The sequence below is a fragment of the Strongylocentrotus purpuratus genome, unplaced genomic scaffold (genome assembly GCF_000002235.5).
Source record: "Strongylocentrotus purpuratus isolate Spur 01 unplaced genomic scaffold, Spur_5.0 spur5_scaffold_16, whole genome shotgun sequence".
NCBI classification, from domain to species: domain Eukaryota; kingdom Metazoa; phylum Echinodermata; class Echinoidea; order Camarodonta; family Strongylocentrotidae; genus Strongylocentrotus; species Strongylocentrotus purpuratus.
This window is the reverse complement of record NW_022145601.1, coordinates 1,785,943-1,799,188: the sequence shown is the minus strand read 5'-3', so window position 1 is coordinate 1,799,188 and position 13,246 is coordinate 1,785,943. Positions and strand designations below refer to the sequence as shown.

Genomic DNA, 13,246 nt, shown 5'->3' with positions numbered 1-13,246 from the left:
ATGTGTAAAGAGCTGGCTTAACTTGGCAGTAAGCTATTACACAACACTGGTGTTGTGTACACGACCTGTCGTACGACGCGCTTGATCCATGCGGATACATATGTTTATCACGCATGAGCTCGCGTAAATACAGTAACGTATGCATGCAAGCAGCGCAGGCAATTTATTTACTACAAATTAGTGTCAATTAAGTAAACATTGGTCTTGGTCTTGTAAATTGCTAGTCTTGGTCTTGGATTTCTGGTCTTGCATGGTCTTGGCCTTATAGTCTCGGGATGTGTGATCTTGGTCTTGGTCTTGCATGGTCTCAGATGGCCTGGTCTTGACTTCAACACTGGGTAATTTACTTGGACTCTCAAGTACCATAGCAAAATGTTAAGGCACATCGAGACATATCTGGAAACCAAAAGATACAATTGTTGGTGGTAATGATGAATTTAACACTTCTTTGATATACCCCCTTTTTATGGTCACTATTCTTTGCCATACAAGCAATTTTGCGCATAACAATAACAGTAAGCACCAATTGACTGAAGGATGGCTTTGAGCTACGCAATGGCTTTACAAAATTACCCATTTCCGGTCTTGATTAGCTCCATGACGACCCACATGATACCAGTATAGATTGATCTTGCACTGGAAACAGTTATGTACTTTTGAAGATTTTGCTAAAAAGTTTTTCAAAGATTTTCAACAATTATGCGTTTGCATTTCAGTTATGACGTCATGTACCTTTTGCTCTTATACTAGACAAGTATGAAACATAAAAGAAAATTTAATTGTATTAGAAAAAACATTTAACCATCTGCATGTAGCTCGTTTTAATTGTCCATGTTTATGTACTTGTTGAACAATCTTTCATTTCCATGATACCTAATTAAGGAAAATTTAAGTTCTTATATAGATGAGGATGAAACTGATTTATCTCATTAAAATGACCAAATAATGAAAGTCGTATATCTTGTGCTCATGGAAGGATCACGGGTTGGATGTGAATGCAAAGGAATCGCGAGGACTGACAGCACTACACCTGGCTGCTAACGATGGATATTCCCATTGCATAGAGTTTTTGATGTCACAGGGTGCTGATATCAATCTTCGAGGTAAAGATGATCACACTGCCCTGCACATCCTTGCCAGCACTGCAGGGAAAGATCCAAGTGATATCAAAGACACTCCTACACTGAGGAAGGTATGTCTACGTTTGTGTGTGCGAATGGAAAAGCGTATGAGTGTCTCATAGTAAAAGCTCTGGTGTTAATAGAGATAAATTTGATACAGTTAGAGATCATATTCTCCAAAACTAAAATTATCAAGTCACATATGTTATGAAATAAACCATATTTCGTTTGTGCATTTTTCATCCAAAACATACCAAAGATGTCTTACATAATAATGATAATAATATAATATTTAGCTTTATGTCTCTAAGCGCTTTACAAATATACTATTACCCCCGTCATTGGATTCAGTGCTTGCCCTCACACACTGTGTGCACAAGCTATTTAGGTTTAATTAATGTTCTATTATTTTGTACACAAATGTCTAAAATTCTTTATTGCTATTGATGTATATTGATTTAATAGTTGCCAATGAAATGACTTATGCCATGATCTTTCAAAAACAAAACATACTATACATGCAATTGATTAAGATAGCTTAGTTGGGCGCTGATGTAAGATGGCATTCATTATGTTCTGTTTCCATAAGATGCTTTCCCTAATGTAGAGATGGATAAGGAGGAATGATATTTGGTACAGTGAAAAATTCCAGACAGAGCATCCAGTTTCAGACACCTGCGGTCACTTTCATGTTCATGTGACTTTCAAGACAAAAATACTTTGAGACCCATCATTTTAATCGCTAGACTAAAATGCATTATGCTGTGACCATGTGAATGAAGGAGTATGAGTCACCAGTCAATTTTTATTATTAGGATTTCTATCCCTCCGCTGCCACCATTAACAATGAAGGCAGGTACGGATACAGGGGGGGGGGGGGGCAGCGGGCCCTGCCCCCCCCCCCCCGGGAAAAAAAGGGGAAACAAAACTAATAATTGTGACTTGAAATTTTCCCTTTTTTTTGCTCAAGGGGGGGGGGGGGTTGTTGAGCGAAATGAAAAAAAATATCACTACTCCCCCCCCCCCCTGTGCGAAGTATTGGCCGGCACGATTTTCAAATTTCAGCACACTAAATTTCATATTGATTTCAAATTTGCCCCCCCCCCCCTAGGAAATCCTGGATCCGGGCCTGAATGAAGGAGTCCTCAAAAACGTTCAGTTCAATTGCAAGGGTTCATAAACATTCACCATTAGCGACTGACTCCATCTAGTCATTAAATAAAAGATAATAGTTTTATTATATTATTTTGATTCTCATTATTTTGGAGGAATCTCCATCAACACCATTTCTGAAGCTACTTGTACCTTTCCCCATGATAACAAGTGGTCCTATATTTTCGGATTTTCAGGTATCCTAACTAAGTGTTCTAATTACATACCACATTTGTGCAAATATCAATTGACTTGATGCTCTATATTTTCTCCCAGATTCGCAAGCGTTTTAGAGATTGTGGAGTTGATAACAGTGCTGCCGCTGCACTCTGCTACATGGTTCTTAAAGGAGCGTCCATAGATCTAGAGAATGTCAAATGTAGAACACCGCTATATTACATCAGGAATGCTGAGCTGAAGAAGACTTTGAAGAAGATTGCTCGTGAAAAAACGTAAGTCAATATTCTTAACACTTTGGTTGCCTACTTTGCCTGTCTACACGGTCGCTTGGTAGCCACACATGCAATTTTGCACAAGACAATAGGCAACAATTGACAGAAGGATTGCTTTGTGCAACACAATAGCTTTGCAAAATATCGGTAGCCCATTTTAGTCTTAAATAGCTCCAAGACAACCCTTGTAACACCAGTAAAGATGAATCTTGCACTGGAAACAATGTTTGATACTGGAATAAGTCAATAATAATAATAATAATAATAATGTAACTTATATCGCGCCAAATCCACTCTGTGGAGTGCTCAAGGCGCGTGTAAACAGGAAAAAAGATCAAGACTTGAAAAGAAATGTTTTGAGATGAGATGATGTGGCACAGGGCGATTATTTGTGTTGTTTACATTGTACAAAGAATTTTAGAAGATGTTAAAAATCGTATGAGATCAAGATAATGTAATTTATATTGTTCTTATTTTGTGTTATACCAAGCAAAATATTCTGTCTAAATGATGCTATTCATACCCTTCAAACCTGATGTTAATAAATATTTACTATTGTAATTCCCCTTAACAGTTTTGTTTATTCTTTCTTGGGTAATCACATAATTTATAGTCCCGTCATATATTTTTTTTGTTCTATTACATTTTAAAATCATTAGTTCTGTTTTCTTTTTAGTTGATTAATGCCATATTCACATTTGCAAATCTTATCCAAATGATGTTACATAATAATCCTTTCCTGTCACCTTGCATTATTAACAAAAGAACTTGTACCCTCGTCATTCATGAAACTAATGTACTTTCAAGTATTTTTTCTTCACTAATTGCAATGTCATTATGTGTAGGATATTATGCATTTTATCAAAATCCTTTTCAGATCTGACGATATGTCATCATGGGAGGACCTCGGGGAAGATGAGGATGTGAAGAAGGGACGCCTGAGCAGTAACTCCGTCAATGTTGATGACGATGATATTATCGTAAAGCGTAACGATGGTCTGAGCGGGACAGACAAAGGCTCACCAAATCGAATAAGACAGGACTCGGCTGAGAGTGAAAGTGGAGCTGATGGTCCAGCAGTAAACCAAAAGAAAACTGACAAGCCAAAAATTGAAGGTAAACATCTACATATGAAATAAACAATACACCATCTGACTACAATCCGATTTGTGAAGAACTTGTGATGTTATTTTTTATTTGAACATTTAAACATGTAAAATCATATGGTAGTCATTTGATTAATAGAATCTAAATTTCAGGGGATGTCATGCTCCTTTTAAGGGGGAAGAGCTAAATGCACTATTATTATGCCCTATTTAGTAGAGGTGTTGTGGTGTAGTGGATAAGTCTCCAGACTGTGAACCACAAGGTTAGGGGTTCAAATCCCTGCTGCAGCATTAACATACATTGGCAAGGCATTAAGATGTAAGAAACGGACATGTGTAAGGAATTGTAGAATTGTAGAATTTGTCTGGGCCAAACTAAGTCCATTTATTTGAACCTGCCCTGGAAGAGTATTTAATGTGTTGCTAAAAAGCATAAAATTAGTCTTATTCAAATTGAGAGACAGTATGTTAGCCTGTATCCATTCAAATACAAAATTTAGTTCGTAATTCAAAATATCAAGAAGCATGTTTGGGTTTTTGTGAGAGAGAAATATATTTGAGTATGGTTGCTGGAGCTAAAGCTGGGGAAGTAATATCAAAGTCCTTTGGAAGCGCATATAGACATAATTATAATGTTATATTTGCTGTACAACTACTATTAGACCTAAAACAGATCTGATTCTATGTATTGATATTGATTTATGATTTATACATTAGATTGTGTATATGTATGGTACAGATTTCTCTTATTTTATTATCATTTCAGTCTTCGATCTTGTGCACAAAATTGAAGTCTCTGACCTAGACATGGGTCCTGTTGTTGGGAAGGGGCAGTTTGGAGTGGTCCATCGAGCCTCCTGGAGAGGGACTCCAGTGGCAGTCAAAAAGATCTCCATGATGGGTAGCAGAAAAGATGAAATCGAGAAGGAAGTCGCAATACACAGGTATCCAAATATATTACCATTTCACATGTGTTGCTAGGATAGTCTCATGTCTAATTGAATTTTTCTAAGAAATTAATGGTCATGTGTCACATCACCCACAAAATGGCACAAATGAACTTAAGGAATCGGACAATCAATTAAAGGAAAAGGATAATCTGGAGTGTTATTTTTCTAGTTTTTAAAAAAAACTATTTGATCTAAACACTTGTTAACAAGTATTAAAAGGGTATCTTGGAATATCAGAAACTCATGGTGGTTGGTCAGCATTACACATGTCTGCTACAGTCCCCTGGAATCACAGAATGTTGATCCATTATTTGGAAGCAAGCTTTAATTTGTTGTCCGCGATAGAGTCATATCTATAAAATGCTGGGACAGAAACATTAATTTATTAAGCTATATATGAATCCAGAATATTTGTATTAAAATGTCATGCCTAACTTGGTAGGGTAGTGAGTATAGGTTTACTCAGGACTTAGCTTTATTGACCAGAGATGTTTGGGACGAGAAATGCTCATTAAACGTTCTTTTTCCTCCATACTCTTCTCTCCATTAAGACGGGCATGTCATCCTAACATCGTTCAGATGATGGCTCTAGGATACCAGGGAAATGAGGCCTTCCTGGTAATGCAGTTCATTGAAGGACCAAGTTTGCACACGGTCATTTTCCCTGATAGGGATGACGTTAAGGTAATTGAATCAAGGGTTTCTAGGAAAATGCAGGGCTGAAGGGAGCGGGGAAACGACCAATTAAAGTGAATGATTGGTAGACTGGATACCATTCAGTTCCCTGAATGCATGTAAGTGCAAGTTCGACTTCATTCACATATGATGTGATAATTGTCAAAAACAAAACTACATCAATGAAATTACATGTCCCAGTGCCCTTCAAATTGTTCAACTCACAGGAACACGTATATAAGGGCCACAGCTGCATACATCTCTTTTCCCCACTCAAAATGCCATTAATTTTGTTAATGTAGTTTACCATGACACGTGAGAACAGAGCTTTAGAAAACCATTATTTTCCAAGACATAGATGATTTCAAGATCATATCAAAATCTCCAATTTTTCTCATCTATGAATCCGAATCATTCTGTACATTGTTTAAGTAGCCTATTTCTTATTGCTTATCAATAATCGACTTGCAGATTCCTCTAGACTGGGCTAAACAGCTTCAAATATCTTGTGAGGTTCTCCAAGCCGTAACCTTCATGCATGCCTGCTACATCTTACATCTTGATATTAAGCCTGCCAATATTCTAGTAAGTACGTGGGTGAAGCCATTTTAAAAGTTCAGAAAATTTATTGATGTATTGAATTCCATGAAAGGAGAAACAATTTATGTACTTCTCACTCAATTATACTTTTCATGCTTTTAAAGGGTGACTGTAAATTCATGGTAGATGGGTCTGCTAGGATCTACATGTATTTTTTGATATGTTTTGTTTGCTGATGTTACCTGGTAGGCTAAATCTATGTAGAAAGAAAATAGACACATTCTTTCATAAGTGTCTGTGATACACACCATACAAGGCTATACAAGAACAGAAGATACGTAACCCTTTATATTCATGTTGTATTTATTGATCTCTAAAACCATGTGTCCTGTATTTTATCAAAAGTTCAATTTTATCTAAGGGAATTTACTCATCATGACATATAACGGCTTTTATACTTTTAGGTGGACTCTGCAACAATTCGTCCCTACATCTGTGACTTGGGCCTGGCCCACATCAAGAACCGCAACCTCATGTCCCAATCCGCAGTCAACATGAGAGGCACACCGTGCTTCATGCCCCCAGAGGCACTTGGCGCAACGGAACCTGGCTACAGGCACTCCAACAAACATGACATCTGGTCGGTTGCAGGAACATTAGTGGAGTTGTACTCCATGAAGCGCCTGTGGGGAGACTCGATGAATCCTCTGGTCCTGATGGCTCGTATTTATACAGGCCAGATGGGTAAACCAGATTCTTTGACAGCTGTAGACCCTAAGGTTCAGAAGATCCTTGAACCATGCTTCGAACAGAAGCCAGAGAAGAGACCATCAGCTTCTAATCTCCTGGATCAGTTTAATGACCTAATTTAATGGTAGTGTACTGAGTTTGTAAAAGACAAAAAGTAATAATACAATTTGTTTTGTTGTAAATAATAATGATAATGATATTATATATTTTTTTCAAGGCGTTCCAATATTATCCTGGATGTACAGAGTAGTTAGAATACTGATTCCAGTACTCACAGTATTGAATTAATTTCGTATTACTGGTACCCATTTAATGGCTTGGTCGACAGTGGCAAATGTAGAGTAATGACTTGCCAAAGGGCACCAGTGCAGCACCGGAGTTTGAACCCACGACCTGCGCATCTCTGGACAAATGTTGACTGGAGAATCATAAATAACACCATGATACAGGAAAACACAGATCTTCATAAAACTTCACTTTTCAATGCCTGCTGGAAAAACGAAATGTGAAAAAGAGATTTATGCTATAACCTATGGCTCTCTTCATTTTTTGGGGATGACAGCTGGTGGGATAATGAATATCTCAATGGTACATGTACAATTATTTTGAATTATATTGTATTCTGAAGCATCTCAAAGTGATTTGGAACTTCCAAAGGAACAAAACTGTACAAGGCATAAGTATTCATCTGATCATTAATATAACCAAACTGTCCAGTGGCTGGCAATCTCAAGAAGAACATCATATTTCTTTGCGACACAGTGATCTGTCTGCTTGATTGATTTAGCCTAAGTTGATGTCAATATTTATTGGAAATAGGGAATGGTCAATTCAAGAGAGATCTAAAAGAGAAACATAAATGCATTAAATAGCTTTAACAAAAGCATCTATAATCTTTTTCAAGGTCAAAATATATATTTATAGAAATTAATAGAATAATATATTTTGAGTGTACTTCTCTATTTATATTTTGTCAATAATGAGCATATTAAACAAACCAGATCAGATGTATATTCAATATGTATATCTCTTGCTTGACCAGTTGAATAATATATGTCAAAATGGAATGCTTGAGATCAAGAAACTACAACACATGTATGATTTATAATTCCTGTCTATAATATACATGTATATATAGACTACTTCTCACTTTATTCGTTACAAAGTAAACCGAAGTCGGGGCCTAATTGGCAGAACCTTAGACAAAAAGTTTTGAAGTTTTAGTCTGCATGAACAGAAATATGTTTTTAATGGTTCCTAAATTCCCTGGCATGCTTTGCCTGTTCTATTTGTTTATGTCAAGTTTGTATGTATTTCTGTCTCAAAATGTGAATTCTATGAACATCTGAAAATTAAATGTCTCTATTGCAACACAATATTTGTGTATATCTTGTAAATTTGAAAATGAATATTTTATTCTATTCATCCCACTTTATTTGTACGAAAATGTTTTTAGATATCTCGCTTTTAATCAACTTTAATTATTTTACACTTTAAACAAACAAAAAATAGCTCGAAAATCATGATGACCATTATAAGATGACCATTACAAAAACACATTCTTGATGCTGTAATTGATTTTTGTGTACATATTATCTCCCCAATGTCATTATCTTTGTAAATCGTGTATTCCTGTTACTCCTGTTGAAAGGCGTGTAATTAGCAAAACACCATTTCATAGATGTATAGTGTAAAGTTAAATTTACATACAGTGGCAGAATCTTTTGTAAGGGGGAGGGGGCACATGTACATGTGCGCCCCCTCCAAATATATGATTGTGTGTTTTGCTTCCACTCCCACGAATGATAAATGTGATAATCGGTTTAGGGGCTTGGGGTCACAATACACGAACCATGCACATGATTAAAATTGCAGTTAGACTATGGAAGGAATAGAACTCGTTTATTGAAGGAAGAATGGTATCATACAAGACAGAAATAAAAGTTTCCATTTGCCATGAAACATATTTGCATTTGCTGTATTCTATCATCCAAGTCTGTGTATCATGAGTCTTGCATAAAACAATTTATTTAATTTTAATCATCCGTAAGTAGTATTCTGTCCATCTGATTTTGGTTCAGTTCAGTTCAGTTTCAGTTTATTTTCATATTCCACATGTTGTATAATACATCATTACATTTGGCATGTTACATTTTTTGGCAACCACTCCCCTCACCTTCGGCATCCCTCCCCCTCTTTCTCTCTCTCTCTCTCTGTGACACCCCTCCCCCTTCGAAGGGGGGAGGGGAGAGGGGGACCTCCTTTTAAAAAGGTCAATATTATGAACTAGAATGAATACATATATAATTAGGAAAAAGTGGGAATCGACCCATTAGCTCCGCACTGTGAAGCGACCATTTTTTTCAAAAGACCAATCTACCCCCGGCCCCCCACTCAGAGGTCGGAATGACCGTATGCGTGTTGCCAAAATGTCCGGTAAAGGGGTACTTTTCGTGCGACAAAGTCCGGCCCGAGAATTGTAAAAAGGGGTGTATTTGACTTTTCTTTAAAAAGGGGGTGTTTTTCTTTTTTTCTCTCATTTCTTTGGGCTCCTGAGAAGTTATTCCGAATTTAGGGGGTTACATTCAGCATTTTTCCTGATTTAGGGGGGTCTCCCAGGCAGGAAAAGCCCGCGAAAAGCCCGCGAAAGGGGGGTTCGGATGTTGGCAGTCCTCAGATAGGGGGGTGCTTTAAAAAGAGGATACGAGCATATGCGTACCGTAAATAACACTGAGTGGGGGGGGGGGGCCGGGAATCTACCTCCCCAACCTCACTTTTCGCTTTAGTCCCTTTAGCCTGGCAAAACGTCACGTTGCGCGCTATACGACCTTTTGCCGGGCGCGTTCGGGCTTTTTTGTTTCCAGCAAAATGTAGTGAAACAAAAGAAAGGTATATTTGCAAATTAATTTGAGAACATAATAAATCAGGTAAATATCTTTCTCTAAGAATAGTTTTGGCTGCATGGGACATAGACACATTGTCGTTTTTTGCACTTGAAGTAGTTGTTAAAACTTCAAAAGCGTTTTTCTCGGTCCCCCCTTTTTTTTTATCAGCGCCCACGCTACGCGACCCTTTACTGGGCAACCGACTAATATATCAAAATATGCATGATATAACTGGACGAATCAGAAAAATATATATTGTGTTTAATATCAGGCTTTCCCGCCCAAATAATGGAATTAATTCCCGCCAAAATAGTTGAATACTATAAGTGGATCGAGTTTCTCATGTCTATTTATTTATGTGGGATATGGAATCATCTTTACTTGTCTTCTTCCAACTCACCCTCCTCTCCCCCCCCCCCCTCTGTCTGTCTCTCCCTTCCCTCCCACCCTCTCTCTCTCTCTCTCTCTCTCTCTCTCAATTTCTCTCTCAATCTCTCTTTCCATACCTCTTGATCAATTCACATGTACATGTACGGACTATCCAAAATTAACACAAATTCTGTATCGTTCATGTGAAATATATTGATTTCGAGGAAAGGCATGATGATTAATTAACGGCATCAACTTATGTATTACAAAAGAGAAAATATAAAAACAAATATACAACAAATATACAACAAAATATCCGCACCCCGGTGACTTCAGCTCACGCACGCCAGCTATTCTCCACTCCTGACGACGGATAGTCAACATGTTCGTAACGTCGAGCCACTCCCTCCACCCATCCTCTCCAACCGCTATAGTTCTCCTTTAGAACTATAAGCTAAGAAAGATAATCAACAGTCTCTTTCAAGACTACACCACCAATCCTTTTCAGGACTGCACAACTTCAAGAAAGATTACAGAGAGTCCTTTTCAGGACTCCTCAATCCTCCCTCTCTTTCTCAAATGGTGCATCCGCAAAGCCTACTGTATAAATATACAACTGTAAAACACAAATGAGACATATTTAATGCATGATTTACATCAAGAATAATATATTTCATCAATTTCCAGACATTCTAGATGAGAGTTACTTTCAACATCTTGAAACTTGGATGCCCGGTAGGATGCGAAAGTTAATGTGGATACATGACGCCTGGCTGGAATGCTCCACAGGCATTCATTATGTGGCCGGGGTAATAATATATCTGCAAAGTGCTTAGAGACATCATTGATGTTTTAATCGCTATATAAAAGCGGAATATTATTGTTATTATTTATATAAATGGAAGTTTAATTTTGACCACTTAAGTTATGTCCTCAAATAAAACATCGAGAGTAAAGTAAAAACAATTCCTATTTCATATACAGATTTCTGAAATGAAAAATTACACTGAAGCATTATCAAGAAAATAAAGGATTTATTTTAATGTTTATTGATTCAAGTCCAAACTTACTTTTCCCCATAAGTTTGAAATTGATGGTTTGTTTTTACCAGCCTGCTGAAAAGCATGTATGTAACTTGCTTTAACCATAAGAAAGCCAGGCTATTTGAGGTCTTAATAAGGCCGGGGGGGGGGGGGGCATTATAGCCCCCCTAAGATATCGGCCGCGAAAATTTGCACGCTTGTCGAGTGAAGTGTATAGAATACTATCATATTAAAAATATATTTTTTGAAAAATTCACTCATTTGCACATTTATGGTAATTTATGCAAATAAGGTCATACAATTCATCTTTTTACCCATAAATCTTATATTCTTTATATTTAAGCATTCCTTTTCACTACATGTATTTGTTAGGTCATTTAAAACAATAATACAAACAAAAATTTGAAAGAGCTAGGTTATTCCTTATGTTATCTCTTGTTTTTATATTTTCATATCTATTTCAATGTTTGTTTAACTTATGTATTTTATTGTTGTTGTTATTTTATTTCATTTCTAACTACAATTCAACTATTTTGACTCCCAAAACAAACACCTAAACATTAAACAAGACCCAATAACCAATGTTTTGTCTCTTTTTAGGAAAAATGGCATTTACATATGTTTTGTACACAAATCACGGAAATGAGCGATTTTGGGGCTGACATGCAAAGACAAAAGGTCACGTGAATTTGTAACTGTACTTCCGATTTTTAAACAAATTGTTTTAAAAGATGCGCAAGACTCGAAAGAAAAAAGTCCATGAGCAGCGGGGCGTCATCAGTTCCTGAACAATAAAAAAAAAGAACCGCGGAGGGAGGGAGGCGATAATTGCCCCCGGCCTTATTAGGGTTAAGTCCTCTCCTTGGGACTCGGTAATGAGGATTAATGCCATTAGTACAACAATAACGAAATATAACAACATTATAATTCATTCTTAAATAATCATATACAGCAATTATGGTGCAAAATTGTATTTATATATTACAAGTTATAGGCATATACAATTTCAACTAAAATTATAGATAACAAAGCATGAACATAATTAATGTCAAGCATTCCATTTTGTCATATATTACTCAACAGGTCAAGCAAGAGATATACAAATCAATACACTCCTGATTATAGTTTGTTATGCTCATTATTGACAAAATATAAATAGAGAAGTACACTCAAGATATGTTTTTCATTTCATTTCTATAAAAATATATATATGATTTTGACCTTGGAAAGATTGTAGGTGCTTTTTAAAAGCGATTAAATGCAAATATGTTTCTATTATAGATTTCTCTTGAATTAACCATTCCTTTTTAATAATAAGTATTATTATATACCTCACTTAAGAAATCCAGCCATCTGATTGGTCGAAATTGCATTCATAAACTTCAACTATTTCTGTAAAATTCCCAGTAACCATGGTTATTGGGAAAATAGTTCAGTCTCCATGGTTACCCCATAGGTTTACATGTTGAAAAATGGTCTGAGCGATCGAGGATACCGTATGTGTGCGAAGAACTGGTCGGTAATTTCAATACAATTGAATCTCGATCGATCTTACCGACAATTTTATCTTGCATTGTTGACATGAAGACGAAAATAAACTTCCAAAAACAAAAAAACAACATCTGCCGATAGATCTTGATCTAAGTTCGTGCCAATATGCATTGCAAAAGTAAAAGAACTGCCCGTTTAACGAAGCAGCGGCGAAGCATCCACGTTTTCAATCCATTTTAATGTATATATTGGAGAAAACTGCTATCTATGGTAACATAGCGCGCTGGCCGAGCGGGTTAAGGCGCTGACTTTAGTATCATCACCTTTTGTACGCAAGAGATCGATCCCCATCTTCGACAAAAGTTTTTTTTATTTTTTAGTCTATTTTTTTTTCGGCATATAAAAGTATTAATGACTGCTTTAATATTCGAGAAATAGTTGTTTTTATACGCTCTCGGGAAGGTTACAATTGGGCTATTGCCCTCGGCACGCCTCGGGTAATAGCACAATTCTAACCTTCCCTTGAGCGTATAAAAACAACTATTTCTCTCAAAGCAGTCATTAATACTATAATATTAAATTAGACTAAATCATTCAAGCAGACAGATCACTGTGTCGCAAAGAAATATGATGTTCTTCTTGAGATGGGAAGCATCTAGACATTCTAGTTATATGTATGATTAGATGAATACTTGTGCTATGTACAGCTTTG

The 13,246-nt window shown here is 36.6% G+C and overlaps 1 protein-coding gene across 1 annotated transcript in view; it reads left to right on the top strand.

Moving 5' to 3' along the window:
* The window catches only part of LOC105442324 (E3 ubiquitin-protein ligase MIB2-like), a 29,838-nt gene extending 22,643 nt beyond the window's left edge, over window positions 1-7,195 (top strand). Inside the window, exons 15-21 of the mRNA XM_030986524.1 lie at window positions 977-1,192; window positions 2,550-2,725; window positions 3,603-3,841; window positions 4,598-4,775; window positions 5,333-5,465; window positions 5,928-6,041; window positions 6,461-7,195. Of these exons, the coding sequence (XP_030842384.1) occupies window positions 977-1,192; window positions 2,550-2,725; window positions 3,603-3,841; window positions 4,598-4,775; window positions 5,333-5,465; window positions 5,928-6,041; window positions 6,461-6,868 (1,464 nt within the window). The 3' untranslated portion in view covers window positions 6,869-7,195. The remainder of the gene's footprint in view (window positions 1-976; window positions 1,193-2,549; window positions 2,726-3,602; window positions 3,842-4,597; window positions 4,776-5,332; window positions 5,466-5,927; window positions 6,042-6,460) is intronic.
* The last annotated feature ends 6,051 nt before the right edge of the window (window positions 7,196-13,246 follow it).